Source organism: Schizophyllum commune, assembly GCF_000143185.2.
Source record: "Schizophyllum commune H4-8 unplaced genomic scaffold SCHCOscaffold_8, whole genome shotgun sequence".
NCBI lineage: Eukaryota > Fungi > Basidiomycota > Agaricomycetes > Agaricales > Schizophyllaceae > Schizophyllum > Schizophyllum commune.
This window is the reverse complement of record NW_026089545.1, coordinates 201,431-218,146: the sequence shown is the minus strand read 5'-3', so window position 1 is coordinate 218,146 and position 16,716 is coordinate 201,431. Positions and strand designations below refer to the sequence as shown.

The following is a 16,716-nucleotide window of genomic DNA, read 5'->3' as shown; positions in this document are numbered from 1 at the left end:
GACGTAACCTGCCATTGTTCTTCTTGTGGTCGAGAGTCCGGCAATTGCCGGTTACAAATCTGCTTCCGCTGTCCAAGCGGGTGGCGTCGATATGACCCTGTGAGTCACCCCATCGCGGACTTGGTCCGCACGTCCGAGCTGCCTAGTTCGTAGCGCTCGCCTGATATCAGACTAGCTCTTCGTAATTACTGAGACTCGGCGATATGAGTGTTCAGGACAAGCCTCAAGTGCGCGTCGGCGTCGGCGTCTTCGTCACCAATCAGTCTGGCCAATTTATTATCGGAAAGCGCAAGGGTAGCCATGGGGCCGGTACGCTCTCCCTCAACGCAATCCTTGCACCATCACCGATAGTAATTCCTTTACCCATAATGATTCAACATAGGCACATACGCGCTTCCTGGAGGCCATCTCGAGTACGGGGAATCCTTCGAGGCCTGCGGCACCCGCGAAGTCCTTGAGGAGACGGGTCTCGAGATCGCCGACATCACCTTCCTGACGGCAACCAACGACATCATGGCTTCAGAGAACAAACATTATGTCACCGTCTTTGTGCGTGGACAAGTCGCGGGCGAACGGACAGAGCCCCAAGTTCGTTGGTTCATCTCGTCGTGAAAAGCATAACGAACACTGCCCACAGGTCCTCGAGCCGGAAAAGTGCGAAGGGTGGGAATGGGTAGCCTGGGACCAACTAAGAGACTGGATCTCTCAGTCGGAGAACCCTGCTGACAGTCGCGCGTTCTTCCTCCCTCTCCGCAACCTCGTCGCGCAACACCCAGACTTCACACCCGTCTGATACGGTGAAATTTCGAGAAATTGGTACAATGAATCGCATGGAAGTAGTACAATGAGTGCATAGTCGTCGTCCGTGTATACATGAAAGTCATCCAATTCCGTACCCTGGTATCGTACACATCAACTAGATCGTCAGCGCTCGAGTCCCGCCTCACACCGCGAATGCCTTGTACCCCTCCACCAGACCGTCCGCAAACTTCGAGGCGACGGCCCATGAGGGTAGAAATGTTAGCACTTCCTCGTACGCTGGGATCCGCGTCCGCGTCTCTACCCCGAGACTCCCGCTTGCGTACTCTGACCACTCACAGGCGACGCGACCGGTGAGGGCGCTTCCCTCCCTGCTCACCGTCATCGTCGGCGAACCGGAAAGCGCTACCTGGCTTCCATCTTTCCCACCATCCCCGCCCTCCTTCTCACCCTCCCACTCCACATCGACCACCCACGTCCGGTCCCACGTCCGACTCCATAGCCTCAGCTCGCGCACGCCTTCCTCGGGGATCTCAAAGCCCTTCTGCACCCCCTCCGTCCCGCCATGCACCTGGAACCGCGTCACCGCCTGGTCGAAATACACCCTGCACGCCCGCGTATCCGTCTCCGCGATCTCGAAGCGCGCCTGGTTCTGCCCCTCGCTTCGCGACACGTTGAAGTCCAGTGCGATCACGCTGGGCTCGAGTGCCGGGGGCGGCGTCCACCCGCAGGTCTGCAGACCCGCTTTCGCGTCGTCCGCCGTGCAGTTGAGTGGGGCGCCGCCTGCGGAGGGAAGAGCGGCGATGGCCTGGCGGAGGTAGGCTGGGTGGCCCGTGATGCGGGTCTCGGTGATGTTCGCGTCGAGGTCGACCTGCTGCTGGAAGAAGACCTTCAAGGGCGCGCGCTCCGAGAAGGGGAACACCAGCCACGCGTACGCGGTACTCGCGATGAGTACCACGAGCGCTACATACGCGACCCGCCGGTGCAGCTTGCACGCGAAAGGCGCTAGCGGGAGGATCGCCAGCACGGACATCAACGACGCGCCCCCGTACACTATCGTCACGTTAGTGACATGCACTCCGCAGCGCACGCACCCACTCACCCGTCACAGCCGGACTCCCATCCGCCAGCGTCTGCTCCGTCGCCGCGAGCATCAGCAGCGCCAGCTGGCTCACCAGGATCACCACCGCAGGCACGCTCAGCACGAACTGCACGAACCACCACCCGATGGCGCCCGACACCTCCTCGCCCTCCTTCCCCCCGGGCGCCACAACCGTGATTGGCTGCGCGATCAGCGGCGTCACCTCCGTCGGCGCCGTCTCCGACTCGACGCCCTCCTCCTCGCCCTCGCGGTCGTACCGCACGCCGCGGATGCGCCGGCGCGAGCCGTAGCTCGCGTCACCCTCGACGGTGTGACTGGAAAGGAGGCCGGCAATGCTTCCGATGGCGCAGGCGGCGAACAAGACGGCATTCCAGAGGGACAGAATGTAGAAGGAGCCGACGCTGAGCTTTGCGCCGACGACAGTGGCGGCGAGCAGGAGGATCCAGGTGAAGAAGTAGAGCTGGAAGAGCGCGGCCTGCTTCTGCTGCTCGGGGAGGTGGGAGCCGTAAGTGTCGGTCGGCGAGGGGATGTTGTGCACGAGGTAGGTCGAGAGGTAGGCAAGCGAGAGGAAGGACAAAAGGACAATGTGCGATGAGGAGTATGCGATCTGACAGAACAGTTAGAGGATGCGAGGAAGTCTCATTGAGCTGTTGGACATACCAGAGGGTTGATGTACAAGTACCCCACACACAGGAGAACTTGCAAGCCGACAGTGACCGCCAACGCGACCCAGAACTTGGCGTGTTTCCAGAACCCGCCAACCCAGCGGAAAGACTTGAAGGACGTCCACGCACGTGCGAAGAAGCCTTGCTCCTCATATCCACCTCCGATCATCTCCTGCCTTCGGTGGCGCGCTACGATGTCGAAGGTCACGAGCAGTGCAAGCATAATGGGCCCAACGACGAGAAAGACGATGTTAAAAGTGATCATCGCGCTCAGGGGGAAGACGATGAGGGCTTGGCCAAATACTACGCGCGTTATAAGCGTCGTCCATAGGACTGCGCGTGCAACTCACAGTCAAAGTATACTGGCGCGCCACCCTTGTCTCCATGGACAGCTTCCGAGCTCAACAACGCGCCGCTCACGCCCTGCGCGGCCTCCATCATGGCCCACAACGACCGCACGCCACCATCCGTGTACTGTACCGCGTCGTACCTGGTGTGGTAGCGGCTCCTGCCCTTGTAGAACGCCAGGTCCGCGCCGTCCATCCCGCGGCCATCGACATACACCGAGTAGTCCGTCCCCGAGCGCACCACACCCCGCGCGAAGGCGTCCGAAGAGAGAACATTTCCGTGCGGATGCGTCACGTATTTCTCGCGGAAGGCGCGGACGGGGGCCGTGGCGGTGGCGCGGAAGAGGAGTGGGCGGCCGCCAGACGAGGCGCCCTCGAGGTTCAGGAAGGTGTCGGTAAGGTTGGACCATGGGTGCTCGAGGAAGCTGAGGAGGTCATAAGTCAAAGGAGCACATGGAACTGTGGTGTACGCACGCGTGAGCGCCGTTAAGCCAGTCCTCCTCACCATTGTTGATGTTGAAGACAGCGGTGCGTTGGGGCCGATGCTTCACGTAGTACTCGACGAGTTGCAGTAATGTCGCGACACCCATTCCATCGTCCGTCGCACCTGGTGCAGTGGATACGGAGTCATAGTGCGCGGAGAAAAGTGCCCCAGATTTGTCCGCATCGTGTCCGTCGACCTTGACGAGGATGTTGGTGCCCTCAAAGTACACCGAGTTGTTGCGCGAGCTCCATGAGCCGTTCGAGACCTTGTCGTCGAAGACGTGCGCGTAATCGTAGCCTGCCGTGGCATCCTGAAGGCGAGTGAGGATGAAGTCGTGCACGACATCGTTTGCATGCGAGTTATAGGGGTGAGGGCGCGCCGCGATCTGTGCGTTGCCCGTCAGCTCCTAGCAGTTGCGCGTCGCGGATGACGCACCTGGCGGAGATCGCTGTACGCCTGCGTCAGATTTAGCCCCCTCTGGTCCTTCGGTGTTGCTGGCAGCTCATCGGTGATGAGCACGCTGATGAATATCGCTAGGTACACGAGGACCGCGACGAACGTCGTTGGCAACGTCCTGAAGCTAACGGCCGCGACGAGATAGTCCACAATGCCCATCCTTGGGAGTCAAAGATGCAGGATGGGTCTGCGATGCCTTCAGATGAGGACAGACTGCACGAGCCTCAGGCAGTCGTCGGTGTCGGCAACGAGCAAGCGAGCCAATGACCGTCGATGATGAAATGACGTTGTTGAGGCATGAACTGCGTGATGACCGTATTCGGCAAAACCTGAGTTGATCGTGCTGCAAGCTCGCGCCGCCCTTCAGGAATGAGAAGGATCTTCACCTTCATGCCGAAGGTACGACGGCAAGAAGGAAGGTCTCTGTATTCAATAGCGATCCGGGCGTCGAAGTCACGGTTCACATTCGGCATTTGCCGTCTCTTCGACGGAACCCTTCATTCATCTTTAGACCTTCCCGTTGGCTCTCAACGGTGGCGTCTGAAAGACGAAGGTGCGCCCTGAATGAGCTGGACGCATGGTTCCCCTTTCCTCAAAGCTAGACAATGAACACTGTCCTTCTCGGCAATTACCGATTGATGGCTGGACCAGCGCCTAACTTCGATAAATACTCACGACCTTTGACCAGAACCACATACTTCCCACTGACACATCTACTTCTTCCACATCCTTAACTCAGTACCGGATTCTCTGAAGCCCTGTCATTCAGCTATCTGCTCTAACGCACTCCTTCCTCTGACAGCTTTTAACATCTCGGCACTTATTCCCCTCACCCGCACCCCGACCTTCGTACAGCCATGCCGAAGCGCGAGAAGACGCCCGATACGGAGCCTGACTCCAAGTTCCTCGCCATCTACCAGACCTACCCCGCGAATGCGGACATGGAGCTCGAGGACGACCAGATCCGCCTCGCGCGCTGGATCGCGTCCATCATCCCGTCGGACTACCTCGTCGCGATCCACTACAAGCCCAAGGTGCGTGGCGACCAGCGCGCTCGAAGTTCATGCTCACCATAACGCAGGCCCGCGGCATGACCCTCATTGAGATCCTGAACGAGTGCCGGGATATCGGAAAGCTCCTGCTGGGGGAGCACCGCTGGTCGGAGATGCTGCGCGAGCCGACGGAGGATGAGAAGGAGCGGACTTCGAGAATCTACTATTCCATATACTCCACGACGCGCGAGGCGCAGAAGGACGGTGCGTGGTCCATTGTTCATTGTGACGCCACGCTCACATCGCTCGCAGGCTGGAAGCAGATCAGCGTGCTCTCGAGGTGGTTCGACGAACGATGCTTCAGGCCCGATGAGTGCGTCTCGCACCCAGCTTTCACCACGTTCTGCCTGACCTGCACATTCCAGGATCTGCACCCAACCCTACCCGACCCCGTACTATTGCGGATTGCCGCCGGAGGATAAGACGAACAAGCCCATTTGCCGACCGCTGCCTGTCGCCGAGAAGCCGCGTCCTGTCCAGCCTGCACCGCGCATTGGTACTTCGTCAGCTCCTCACCCCTGCGCGCGCTCATTGTTGCCTTAGTCCCGGGCTCCATCCAATACATCGAGCAGAGCAATGCACCTACGAGCAAGAACGCCCGCCGCAAGAAGAAGAAGGGCGCCGCGTCGCAGAAGTCGCTGCCCGTAGGCGCATCTTCAACTTGTGCGTGACACACGTGTACCGCTCTTCCCCCGCATTGACGTGTTCGCGCAGGGGACAAGCCGATTGTGGAGAACAGGCCCAAGGCAGAGCAGATCCGTAACCAGCTCTGGAGCGTTGGGGCGGGTCCCAAGGCGTCTAACATCATCGCCACGGATCCCGACGACCTCGTTGACCGGATGCACGGCATCACTGTCAGCGACAGCGCGGCCCATGCCACGCAGGCTTTGCTACAAGGCGACGACGACGACGACGACCAGGAGCCGGGCTACACCTTCCACGGGTCCTCTTCAATGCCCGACGACGCCGCGTCCCCGGACCAGGATGCGAGCGGCTGGCAGGCCGTGGGCGAGACGCAGATTAAGCGCGTCGTGAAGAATTCCTGCCCAGAGCACGCGCACTGCAGCCCCGGCGTCTGCGAGGTCGCCAAGCAGTACAAGAGGGAGATGCAGCGAAAGCAGGAAGAGGCAGAGCGCGCGGCGGCGAGGAAGGAGCGGGGGCGCCGCCCGCGCGGGGAGGACGGCGGGCATCGCTCGGCGTTCAGCTCGAACGCGACGTCGCCGGTGCGGCACTACGGCTCGAGCGGGGACACCGAAGGGAGCGATAACGGCGGTGAGGGGTCGAGTGCTGTAGACGACCTGTGGAGGCAGCCGAAGGGCCTGGCGAAGCCGGCGCAGAACAACCGCGGTGGCCGTGGACGGGCTCCTGGACGTGGCCGGGGCCAGGGTCGGAGCAATGGTGTCAAGGGCGGCGCGGGCGGGGGCGATGGTGCTGCTCACGGTAGCGCCTGGGCTGACCCTGGCTCCAAGAAAGACTGGGCTGCCCAAGGCCACAAGCCTCGCCGTCATTGATGTGCGCGGGACATCGTCATCCCTCCTAAGAAGCCATAAGATCTGCGGCGCCGATGTCGCTGGCGACCCGGCTCTTTCTGTGTTTTGTTTGTGGACAGCTAGCGCTCATGTGTACTATTGCTATCTCTCGTGCTTGTGTTGAAAGCTCCCTGTAGCACTTTCTTGGCATGGATTCTGATGGAATCCGTATACTACTCTTGCTCTCGTTGTATCGCTTATTTGTTGCCCACTCATGTTGTCCTTTTAATGACTTTACGATATGTATGAATGATTCTTGGTGCTTTGCAGTGGTCTGCAGTGATGTGTGCTTACCCGAACCGCTATTCCCTCAAACTGGTTGTCGACGCGTCGCGGAACCAAACGCGGTCACGCAGCTTCCACGTGACTTGCATGCTCATTCATCCCAAAACGGAAACAACACCTTCTGCCTTCGTCCATTCCGCCCCGGTTGCGTACATGCCGCTCCGAAGTCCACCCTCGAGGCTCAGGGACTTGGAAACGAATCTGATGTCTTCAGGCTGGTTGCTGCGCGCTCAATTTTGGTTGCCGCCACGCTGCCTCCGCCTCGCTCTAGGGAATTCATCAAGAATCCATTTCGGCGCCCTTGTTTCGCTTCGGCGGGCCTATGCGCCGCGGAGGTCTTGTTGCCTTTTGAGGCCGTAAAGGACGCCATTTAGGCCGTATTTGGCCACAAGGGCATGCGAAAATGATAAGAGTCCCCGGCGTTTGGGGGATGATCTGCGTGGTCTGAGTTGTCTCTTTCCGCACTCCCAAGTTGTCTCTTCGCGAAGGTGAGTCTCGCTTGCTTTGCTTCCCTCGTCTGCGAAACTTGGTAGTCTGTGAGCTAACGTATCTGGTTCTCGTCGCGTTGTTGTACTCCGCTGCGCTTACTTCCCCTGCCTATAGCCATCCAGCACTTTCCTCAAGATCAAGATGTCGAACCCTTCTTTGAGCATGTGGCACAAGACCCCGCAGGAGTGGGCGGAGGAGACGCGCGACTTGCAGATCTATACGCGTGGTATGGCGACGTTCCCGCTGTTGAAGACGGAGGCGTACTTGCGGTGCGTCGTGGTGCCCATCTTCCCGGCCGTGCTTGCTGACTAGACCTTTCCAGTACCATCGTCGTGCACTTTTATCTGGACCCGCAGCGGTACAAGCTCGGGCTCGATCCGGACATGGAGGCGCTCTTCGAGCTGGACGACGATCAATGCCTGGATCTGACGAGGATCGCGCAGAGGTGGGGGCTGGAGACGTGTGTGGTGCGTGTATCTGCTGCACATACATGGGGGCGACGCTCATTGGCCTGCGCAGGCCATCGACCCCCGTCGTTGGATCTTCTTCGAGGGCGCTCGGGAGGACAAGCTCAGCGGCTTCGCCGTTCAGACCCTCTTCGACAAGGATGGGGCGATCACCGTCGTCGGTACGATATTTTGCCTTACTACTCCCCCTCCGTTTACTCTCTTACACCTACCCTCAGAGCGCCCGGCATCTCCCCACGCCCTCGCCATCCGCGCCCGTCGCCGCGCCGTCCTCGCTGTCTACAACCCCATCGCCTCCGCCGTCATCGCCATCCTCACCTTCCTCGACGCCCTCACGAACACGCTGTACAGACCCATCGAGTATGCCCTCGCCCCTGTCGGCCGCGCGTACGACAGCTGGCACAAGTCGTACGAGGAGTGGTACGCGGAGGGGTTCGCGCCGGACTCGTGGGAGGAGGAGGGCCTGCATGGGATCATTCGCCTGTGCAAGCGCATCCTGTGGCTCTGCCTGTTTGCGTTCCTGGGATGGGTGGCGTGGCAGCTGCGCCGGGATGCGTATTGCAACCGGACGTACATGTGCGATGCGAAGATATGGTAAAGGGCGCGTCGTCTTGCATTGCTTTCGGACTCCATCTTCAGCTTCGACTTCGCCCTCAGCAACATCGACTTGGACTCCAACAACCAATTGTACTTGTACCGTGTCTTATCACGCTCTCTCAGCTATGCCCTCTCCGTCCCCTCCTCTATGCCCCTCTTCCTTACCTACTATGCCTTTCATTTTATCATCACAGACTTGGGACTTTGCACGGACTACTTCATCCTATGCCTTCCCGTTCTACTATGTACATACCTCTATGCGCTCCTCTTTTCTCTGTACATACTACATATGCACTCCTCTTCTATCTGTACATATGCCCTATGCCATCTATGCCTGCCCTTCTGTCGAATATCGATATTCGACGGTTGAGGCGACCCCAATCGCGGTGTGATGCTGGAGATTCGAAAGCATGACCGGCAGTGCGGGACGGACCAACGATCTCTGATCCGCATCTCTGTTCTGGCCCTCACCAGGTTCATCATTCGTCTTCTTGCGGTGGCTCCCTGGGCCGTCCAGTTATCCTCGAGGTCAATCTCGGACGACGCCGCATCTTGCCCCACCCTGATCCCCAGGCCCACCCCGATCCCCCGGCCCATCCCCGATCCATAGACAATGCAAGCGCATACACCTCCCTCCCCAACGATCGACGTGCTCACCCCTCCTAGGACCGCCCCCTTCGAACTTCCCGACGAGGTCTGCATCCTCCTCACCGACGAGCTCGCCTCCCCGGCCGACTTCTACCTCTACTCGACCGCTTTTCAGAGGTTGAAGGGCGGGCGCCGCGTTCTCGTTGTGTCAGCGGCGGACGATCTGGCGCGGTGGAAGGCTGTTGCGGGGAAATCGGTGCGTGGTGCTCAAACTCGGTTTGAGTGCGAAGGACTGACAAGATTGATAGGGTGTGAATTCTGCGCAGCAGGTAGTGAACAAGGCGTTTGAGTACTATGATGTTTCTGCCGAGCTCGATCGGGTTCTCGAGAGCGTAGATCAGGATGGCGCGCCTCCTCTTCGCGCGCTGTACGACACCATCGTCGACCGCTTAGCGCAACAGGAGGCACCGTCCCTCATCATACTCGACGCGCTGCCGGAGATGCTATGGTTAGGTCTGCCGGAGAAGGACGTGCGACTGTTTTGTAGGGCCCTGCGTGCGCTTTGTCTGAAGGTACGCCGCTTGCTCAGGAGCGGCGCGTAGTCCTAATTCCCGCGACAGAACCACACGGGCCTCCTCATCCGCTTTCACACGACGGCAGACGGCGAACACGACGAGCTGCTCGCCTTCTTGACGCAGCTCTGTCAGTTCCGCGTGGACGTATGCCCGCTCGCGAGTGGGCGGAGTGGGCTGGTCAGCGGGGAGGTGCGTGCTGTAATCTAATCTATCTGCCGTTCATATCTTATATACCATGGTTTCGTCTCCTATGCACTACGCTTTTCTCCCTTATACAACATGACTTCGTCTCCGTCAACGATCTCATTGACAAGCTATTCGATACAGATCGTCCTCCGTCGTGGCGCATCGTGCTTCGTGCAGCATATGAACGTCAAGACTATCCCAAGGAGCAGCGCCCTTCAGTATAGACTATCAGACTACAGTGTCATGTACTTCGAGAAGGGCACGGATAGAGCTGTTTTGTGACTTGCTGCTGACGAGGTCATATGCTCAAGCGTACGCTTGAGAGTTGGCCGAAGATGGAAGTGGAAGCGGTCTAGCCCGTGAGTACTGAGGCGATTATTTTCTTTCATTCGTGATACAGTAAGTGAGTATCCCTTGCTACTGCCTTAACCCCCATTTCCCGAACGCCTATATGTTTCCACGTTCCGAACCTGCCTGACACTCCTCCCATTTGAAGAACTCATATGCCGCCGGGTGCTCGCGCCGGGCTGCAAAGGCACCTAAGCAGCTTGGAGCATGCACGACACGAAGTACATACCTGCGACTGGCCCCCGACGAGTTCCCTCGGCGGACCTCGTCTTATTCCATACAAAAGCCGGAAGCTCCCTGACGAACCGAGCCTTTGCCGCCCTCGCCTCCTCGAAAAACGCCTCCCTCTCCGCCGGGGACATGGCACGCCAGGCGTTGGCCGCCTGATGGAGGGCAAGCCGGCGATCGCTGGCGGAGTTGTGGGTGACGTCGTTGATGAGTGTGGGGGCGATGTCGCTCGTGGTAGGTGAGCTGCTGCTGAGGACCTGCTGGGGGTCGCGCCGGGCCTGTTCTGCGGCCTCTCGTGCTCGCAGTCCCTTGAGGTAGTGCGTGCGGAAGAGTATGAAAGCGTTTTGGGGGCGACGAAGAGTGGCCCTCGAGGGGCGCGCGCCAGGCGCCGTGGACGTCTCTCGGGGCGTCAATGGACTAGACGTGACCGACGTGGGCGGCGGCGACAAGACCGACAGGGGAGGGTCAGATGTGACGCATTCCTTCCGCAAGACGTTGCGCTCTGCGTGGGATCCAATGGTCAGTACGATACAGGACGGGCCAAGACACGGAGAAAGCATACCTGGGTAGCGGACGTTGGGGCGGTTTGCGCCGTGCGTGGCGCCTTCCTCGACGGTGCGAGGGTGACGCTCTTGGGCGAGGAAAGGGACGCTGACAGAGGAAGCAGTGAAATCGAGGCTGAACGCGAAGGTGATGGAATGAGACATAGTGGAAAGCTCAGGAGAGTCGACAGTCGAAGATGGTAGTCGCTTTTGGTGAGAGCGCCGAGTCTGCTGGGGATTGCGGAGTAGCCTATCTGCTTATATACCCCAGAGGATGGGCGCTCATGACGCAGAAGCTCTGCTTCCTCAAAGAGATGCCTAACCCGCGCTCGTGAAAGCGATGCCGCCGCATGTCCATTCTAGAAGCTAAAGCTCGCGTTTGTCAAAGGAAAGTCGTGTGTGCGTTCGTGAAAGAAACATCGTGCGTGCGGTCTCGGGTCTTGATAACATCGTCAAAGACGAGATGGCAGGTGACATGTACTTCCCGAGCCTCATGTTGGGAGGCTCAAAGGGAGCGCAGTGATCAAGAGTGATCAGCGTGCTGATAGCCTCTTGTTTCATCCGGATATGGGTGCGAGGTTGGAAATGCTCAGGAAAAGGCTGACAGAAGGTTTGGAGGCCCGCTCGCGCTCCGGAGATGATCGAATGGCAAGGTACTCCGTCAACCTCGAAAGAGCGAACACTGCGACAACCAGACTCGGCGCGAGTAGCTAGCAGGCCTGAGCATCCAGGATTGATATCTTGCTTGGACTCCCATGACAGGTTTAGGACATAATGCGCACCGCGGTACCGGAAGAAGCCAGATACATGTTGATCGCGAACAAGAATGTCAGAGACAATAGGAAACCCAAATGGGGGAGATAGCAAGCAAGGCCAAGCAATTGCAACGTTCGATATACAGTATTCTATTTTACATCGAAAAATACTATCGGCCAAGAAGGACAAGGAGGAACTATAGCCGATGTAGACAGTTATCCACATTGTAGGTGTATTACATAGGCTGGAAGCATGGGACTGCGGTGGACGTGTGTCCCATCTGCATGATGAACGTCTGGGAAGGGTCCGCCGCCTGGTCGTGATACATCTTTTCCTCCCCAGACATGGGTCGCCATATCTTCCTCGCATCGCGCGAAACCTCAAGTGCGCGTTTGGACGAGGCACTGGTACTATCAGTCGCTTTAGCGCACGGATCGTCGCCCGTGGGGATCTGCGCATCGTCCGCCTCCTTAATGCCTTGCTCGTCCTCGCGCTGGGCTTGCGCTCCGGCATCATAAGCTCGCCGTAAGCTGATTAAGAGCGAGCGGTAATAATGAAAGGCGTTCTGTGGATGAAGTGGGTCCTGCCACGGCCCGCGAGCCCTGCGGGATGCAGTAGCGGTCGGAGGCGCGAGCGATGCAGACGGACTCGACAGGTTCTGCACGGAATCATCCGGGGTAGACGGCACAGGTGAGTCCGACGTGCCAGACGGGTGGTGGCTCGATGTGGATGTGCTCGCGGCTAGACTATCCAACCCATCGAGCGAGGCCTGCGTCAACACACTGGTATTTGATTCTGCAGAAGAGATGTCAATAGTCAGAACGACGTTGGACGAGGATTCATGAGATGTACCCACCTGCGATGCGCATGAGCGCGTCCGCGCAGGACAGCACGTCGTCCTCATCTGCCGCGGAACGAAGCTCAGCCGAAGAGGTAGCGTCACTGATAGACAGCGCGGTGACGTTGTGCTCAAGAGCGGAAATAGTAAGTTGGGACATGGCGAGACGATCTAGGAGAGGATAGGACGAGGCTCGGGGGTCGCTAACTTGGTCGAGTAAGAGGGTAGTTGGCGGTGAAGGCGTGGCGGCCAATGCAGGATCAACTGAGCGCCTTATATACCCTCACGGTGTGGGCACTGATGAAAAAGACGTTCAAGCGTCGAAGGGACGCTCATGCTCGTCAAAGATTAGCCTCATGGCTTTCGCAGAGAATCTAGTCGTCAAAGAGCGTTCGGGCCTGAGTAAATCGTCAAAGGCAAGAAGACATGGCTTATCCTGCGCAAGCCTCGTGCTAAGAGCTCAAAGAGTTGACAATGATCTCATGGGAAAATGGCGCCCATGAGGCCGACGAGGCGCTTTGTAGACTGTCCTGATGAGGGTCAAGTCCAAGGTCAAGTGGTGCCCTCGAAGTGGCGCGTGGCTGCCGCCCGCCACGCGTCGTGTCTTTCCTATTTCGGGGCCCATTGTTCTTCGTTCCCGACCGTCATCTGTTCAGCAATAACATCTCCCTCTCTCTCCAATTCGTTACGCGACTGGGTCAATACCAAGGTGATACCTCGACTATAGTACTCCTGCACACGTCCTCAAATATAGACAACAGTTTCGCGCGACGGCAGATCGTATTCACTCCCGTTCTTCCCGTTCTTTCTCTTGCTGCGAGAGACATGGCTCTCTTCACGAGCAGATAGACCTCTTTGTTGGCTAGAAACTCGAAGGGAATGGAGCATCACAGTCGCTGCTGATTCTGCTCGGCGCGCAGGGCCTTGACGGAGATCGGTTTGGTGCGTAGCGAAGTCTTCGCCCTGCACGCAACAGCTGACCTTGGATAGATAGTTGAGACCTTCTAATACGCTACTCATCGATGAACAGACTGGGAAGGATGCCTTTCGTTTGGCATCCGGGTCCCCGGGACAACTTGCCGAGGCGTCAAGCCCTCCTGTCGCACGCCCAATGGAGCCGTCGCCTGCCTCCAGCAACAAAGCCTCTTATCTCTTTGACGCATACAGGAGAGCCACGGGTGACTCATCGAACAGTCAAACAGTGGGGATGACATTTCGCTCGCATGCGCGCCAGTCGCTCAACGCGTGTACCGGTGAGCCATCCTGCCCTCAAAGTGGTTCTCGACTTGATCTTCTCGGCCAGGCTCAGCTTGCAAGACCCGACCCTTCTTGTCCCATCCCCTTCCCAAGCGCCGTCCGTCATCATGGTCAGGGCGCTTCGGGACAACACTGCGAGGACTACATGGAAGTCGAGGTCTTTCAACCGGTGCGTCCGACCCGTCTTCTCGACCCTTGCTGTCTGCTTACAGTCCTTTATTAGTTTTATGATCGTCTGGTCAGTTCTAACTTTCGCGTTCGACTGGTCTCGCGCTCCACGGACATAACCCTGCATTCGGTTTGGATACATGGCGTGTCCCCACCATCCACCGACGACCTTACGTGCCGCGTTCTTTTCGATCTCGCACTTCTCGGTCAATGTCTGCGAGCGCCATAAGCCGCATGCAAAATTTCGACCTGCGCCATGACTCCCATCGTGTTCACGAACGTCGACTACATTAGCATCGGTTCACCGCAACCGACGCATAGCCCGCGCAACTCACCTTCACCATCCGCCCAGAAGGCCGTCGCTACGAGTACTCGACGAGGATACACAGACCGACCTCATGCTGGCCTACAGAGCCTTCATGCCATGCGTCCTGTACCGTATCTCGGATTGTTGCAATGATATTGTGGTCTCTGATCTTTTTGTGTCGGTGTTTCGTTCGGGAAGAGGTCAATGATGTCGACTTCGAAGTCATCGGAGCCTCATGTACGGGACCCGCAGGCGTATAGGTATGTCACTGCCGACGAAGGTCAGTGCTACACCACCGTACTTCCGGACTCGTTCTCTTAGTCGCATTCGCGCCGGACGGTGGGGACTGTCAACACCGGTAGACTTCCACCAGATGAGGCTGCCCGTAGCTCTTGCGGTTGTCGGCGCGTACTATCCAGAGTCGAGAAACACCGCGAAGGGTGCGTATGGCACGGGGCTCCCGGCGCTTATCGATCCTGGCTATGCGTGCGAGCTGATGTTGTATAGCCCTCCGACCTTCTCAGGATGCTATACAGCTCACGGCTGACCTGCTGTTATCCTCGAGTGAGCGTCCTCGTCCTTCCTTCCGACCGTCATCATCGACACTGAACTACCAGCAGCGATGTCCGGCTCTCCTTCCCCGCCGCCGTCGTCGTCCGCGGGGACCCGCCCTCTGCGCTATCGATTGCTGCCCTCGTGGTTCGCACGCTATCTCTTGCGAAGTCGCGCCTCACCCCCGGCGCCTAGAGCCTGTGCCGCGGCCGCCTTCTCGAGCTCGATGCCCGCCTCCTCGAGCTCAACGACTGGCGTCGATGCCTCTCCGGATGGTGATCCTACGCCTCCTTCGTCACCGTCAATTCCCGCGACCTGTGCTGCTGCAGCTGTGTCGCCGTCGGCCGACGGGCGTCATGGCCTATTCCAGCGGCTCTCGCTTCCGTACATTTTTCGCCGTTTGTCGCGAAACCCTGGCCCTTCGTCGGGCGGCTCGCCCACTGTTTCTGTGCGTCCGACGCCCCCCGCACCAGAGTCGGATATCCTTCGGACGCCGCCAACGTTGGCTGTGGATGACTCGAACCTCGCTCCCGTAGCAGACTCCGTCTCCCGGTCCCTTGTCGCTGATCTTCCGGAGATTGGCACCGCATCAGTAGACGTCGTAGGCACACCTACCAGCGACTTGGATGCGACCGACGATGTCCCGGCCACGCTCAACGACAACCCCGGCGCACTCACCGACGTCGATGACGCGCCAGCTGACGACCCGATGACCGAGATGTGGAACGAGGCGGTGGCGGAATGGCAGCGGAAGACTGACGTTGACCTGACCGCTCCCGATTCTATGCTATTCAGCTCCAAGGACGCGATAGTGAGCTACATCGCGGAGATGGAGGAAGAGGAGGAAGAGTCCAAGCAGGGTCGCTGGCGGAAACTGCACGACCATCTATTGCCGCTGGCACGAATATTCGAAAGGCTATGCGCCCCCATTGGTGAAACTCTGAGCACGACTGTAAGTGTACATGTTGATGGGTGCGGTCAACGTCACGTTTAGCTTGTCCGCGGCAGGCTTTCCCGCCTAGTAAGGTCATCTTCTCGGCAGTGGGCATGATCATCCATGTAAGCTGTTCCGCCATATCTCATTGCTTGCTTTTCTAACCGTAGGCCCAGGTATACATTCGGACGCACGAGGAGCATGAGCAGATCGTTGACGCTTTCGATGAGATCCGCAATCATTTGCAGATCATCGAAGCCGTTGGCGCAAATTCCAGGCAATGCCTACATGGCGCAAACGTCAAGTTGCTTGCGCAGATCCTGAATGTCCTTGGGGTCATTGTGAGATTGAGGCGCAATAATTACGGGGGTACGTTGAGGCTTGCATGTCTAAACGCGTGCTCAAACGTTCGGCCACAGGCCGACTTTTACAAAGACTGATTGATATGCGACCACTGACCGAGGCGTTAGAAGACTTAAGGAGGATCAGTACGCACCACCACGAAGTAGTAGTGATGGCCACATTCGAATCAGTCACTAACATTATGGGCATTGTCGCTGGTAGCTTCATCTTGTCGTGGAAATTTTCTTGCGCTTACAGGATTCAGAGGAGCGGAAGAACACGAGCGAGATGGAATACTGCTTCAAGCATGTGCTGCAGGTTGCGCGCGACATCCAGGGTAGGCCCAGATATTTGCGCATACCGAAGCGCCACATCTTATTTACGCTGCAGACAACAACACCTCGAACCTGGCGATCCTGAGAAGCATGGAACATATGTTCCTCTGTCAGGTGGAAACTTTGAGAGGACCTTTCAGTACGTCAACATGTTCAGGCTTTTTACGACTTTGCATTCACGATTCATGAGTAGTCTCTGCAGAAATGGAGAGAAATAATGCATGGCTCGGCTTTCAGGATCCATCGCCCAGAATGAGCAAATTGCTCAATGATCGCGCGGCGAGTACCGGGCTGTGGCTCTTCGAGAGCGAAGTCTTTGCGGCGTTCAAGGAGAGAAGGATCCAGGTACTTATGCTCTACGGGAGTGGTGCGTTTCACCCATGCTCGCCGCCACCCTATATCACTCATTCATCAATAGCTGGTTGCGGTAAAAGTACCATAATGTGGGTTGTAATTTATTCAGGGAATTATCTGTCTGATGATCTTATCTACCAGCGCCGCCGCGGTTCGAGAGCTGAAGGCCTATTG

The 16,716-nt window shown here is 58.0% G+C and overlaps 8 protein-coding genes across 8 annotated transcripts; 5 read left to right on the top strand and 3 right to left on the bottom strand.

Moving 5' to 3' along the window:
- Positions 1-103: 103 nt before the first annotated feature.
- SCHCODRAFT_02689986 (uncharacterized protein) lies at positions 104-793 on the top strand (the record flags this gene model as incomplete). Its single annotated transcript, XM_003030285.2, has 3 exons — positions 104-309; positions 383-588; positions 617-793. The coding sequence occupies exons 1-3, from the start codon at positions 204-206 to the stop codon at positions 791-793; spliced, it is 489 nt and encodes a 162-aa protein (XP_003030331.1). The 5' UTR covers positions 104-203.
- On the bottom strand, positions 529-4,214 carry SCHCODRAFT_02545875 (putative zinc metalloprotease). Its single transcript, XM_050343639.1, has 6 exons — positions 3,793-4,214; positions 3,348-3,742; positions 2,877-3,298; positions 2,522-2,829; positions 1,862-2,468; positions 529-1,812 (listed from the first exon to the last, which is right to left on the bottom strand). Exons 1-6 carry the CDS (start codon positions 3,970-3,972, stop codon positions 944-946), a joined length of 2,781 nt encoding a protein of 926 aa, XP_050199058.1. The 5' UTR covers positions 3,973-4,214; the 3' UTR covers positions 529-943.
- A 205-nt stretch (positions 4,215-4,419) lies between these two features.
- SCHCODRAFT_02630420 (uncharacterized protein) lies at positions 4,420-6,662 on the top strand. Its single transcript, XM_003030286.2, has 6 exons — positions 4,420-4,847; positions 4,895-5,069; positions 5,118-5,178; positions 5,231-5,361; positions 5,409-5,528; positions 5,580-6,662. Exons 1-6 carry the CDS (start codon positions 4,671-4,673, stop codon positions 6,374-6,376), a joined length of 1,461 nt encoding a protein of 486 aa, XP_003030332.1. The 5' UTR covers positions 4,420-4,670; the 3' UTR covers positions 6,377-6,662.
- Positions 6,663-7,292: 630 nt separating this feature from the next.
- Positions 7,293-8,746, top strand: SCHCODRAFT_02332693 (uncharacterized protein). Its single transcript, XM_050342404.1, has 3 exons — positions 7,293-7,437; positions 7,491-7,635; positions 7,688-8,746. Exons 2-3 carry the CDS (start codon positions 7,584-7,586, stop codon positions 8,644-8,646), a joined length of 1,011 nt encoding a protein of 336 aa, XP_050199057.1. The 5' UTR covers positions 7,293-7,437; positions 7,491-7,583; the 3' UTR covers positions 8,647-8,746.
- Positions 8,697-9,874, top strand: SCHCODRAFT_02630412 (uncharacterized protein). Its single transcript, XM_050345598.1, has 5 exons — positions 8,697-8,847; positions 8,899-9,076; positions 9,129-9,392; positions 9,441-9,584; positions 9,723-9,874. Coding segments are annotated over exons 1-5 (729 nt in total). The 5' UTR covers positions 8,697-8,845; the 3' UTR covers positions 9,864-9,874.
- Positions 9,875-10,028: 154 nt separating this feature from the next.
- On the bottom strand, positions 10,029-10,864 carry SCHCODRAFT_02702596 (uncharacterized protein; the record flags this gene model as incomplete). The annotated part of the gene is made up of 3 exons (XM_003030715.2): positions 10,029-10,108; positions 10,159-10,659; positions 10,720-10,864. 3 exons carry the CDS (start codon positions 10,862-10,864, stop codon positions 10,029-10,031), a joined length of 726 nt encoding a protein of 241 aa, XP_003030761.1.
- A 693-nt stretch (positions 10,865-11,557) lies between these two features.
- Positions 11,558-12,824, bottom strand: SCHCODRAFT_02679160 (uncharacterized protein). The gene is made up of 2 exons (XM_003030716.2): positions 12,312-12,824; positions 11,558-12,250 (listed from the first exon to the last, which is right to left on the bottom strand). The coding sequence occupies exons 1-2, from the start codon at positions 12,451-12,453 to the stop codon at positions 11,691-11,693; spliced, it is 702 nt and encodes a 233-aa protein (XP_003030762.1). The 5' UTR covers positions 12,454-12,824; the 3' UTR covers positions 11,558-11,690.
- Positions 12,825-14,014: 1,190 nt separating this feature from the next.
- Positions 14,015-16,706, top strand: SCHCODRAFT_02736488 (uncharacterized protein; the record flags this gene model as incomplete). Its single annotated transcript, XM_003030289.2, has 9 exons — positions 14,015-14,285; positions 14,347-14,465; positions 14,907-15,529; positions 15,586-15,636; positions 15,688-15,880; positions 16,119-16,190; positions 16,244-16,327; positions 16,391-16,555; positions 16,684-16,706. The coding sequence occupies exons 1-9, from the start codon at positions 14,230-14,232 to the stop codon at positions 16,704-16,706; spliced, it is 1,386 nt and encodes a 461-aa protein (XP_003030335.2). The 5' UTR covers positions 14,015-14,229.
- Positions 16,707-16,716: the final 10 nt, after the last annotated feature.

Excerpts from the sequence above, each read along its gene's own strand:
- SCHCODRAFT_02545875 (XM_050343639.1), bottom strand. The coding sequence starts at position 3,972 with ATGGGCATTGTGGACTATCTCGTCGCGGCCGTTAGCTTCAGGACGTTG. Across the intron at positions 3,299-3,347 it reads TGGCTTAACGGCGCTCACGC|CTTCCTCGAGCACCCATGGT; the intron begins GTGCGTACACCA and ends TGACCTCCTCAG. Across the intron at positions 1,813-1,861 it reads TGGGAGTCCGGCTGTGACGG|TGTACGGGGGCGCGTCGTTG; the intron begins GTGAGTGGGTGC and ends ACGTGACGATAG.
- SCHCODRAFT_02679160 (XM_003030716.2), bottom strand. The coding sequence starts at position 12,453 with ATGTCCCAACTTACTATTTCCGCTCTTGAGCACAACGTCACCGCGCTG. Across the intron at positions 12,251-12,311 it reads CGCGCTCATGCGCATCGCAG|AATCAAATACCAGTGTGTTG; the intron begins GTGGGTACATCT and ends TCTCTTCTGCAG.
- SCHCODRAFT_02332693 (XM_050342404.1), top strand. The coding sequence starts at position 7,584 with ATGCCTGGATCTGACGAGGATCGCGCAGAGGTGGGGGCTGGAGACGTG. Across the intron at positions 7,636-7,687 it reads GGGGGCTGGAGACGTGTGTG|GCCATCGACCCCCGTCGTTG; the intron begins GTGCGTGTATCT and ends TGGCCTGCGCAG.
- SCHCODRAFT_02630412 (XM_050345598.1), top strand. Across the intron at positions 9,393-9,440 it reads TGCGTGCGCTTTGTCTGAAG|AACCACACGGGCCTCCTCAT; the intron begins GTACGCCGCTTG and ends TTCCCGCGACAG. Across the intron at positions 9,585-9,722 it reads GTGGGCTGGTCAGCGGGGAG|ATCGTCCTCCGTCGTGGCGC; the intron begins GTGCGTGCTGTA and ends TATTCGATACAG.
- SCHCODRAFT_02630420 (XM_003030286.2), top strand. The coding sequence starts at position 4,671 with ATGCCGAAGCGCGAGAAGACGCCCGATACGGAGCCTGACTCCAAGTTC. Across the intron at positions 5,070-5,117 it reads GCGCGAGGCGCAGAAGGACG|GCTGGAAGCAGATCAGCGTG; the intron begins GTGCGTGGTCCA and ends CATCGCTCGCAG. Across the intron at positions 5,179-5,230 it reads CGATGCTTCAGGCCCGATGA|GATCTGCACCCAACCCTACC; the intron begins GTGCGTCTCGCA and ends TGCACATTCCAG.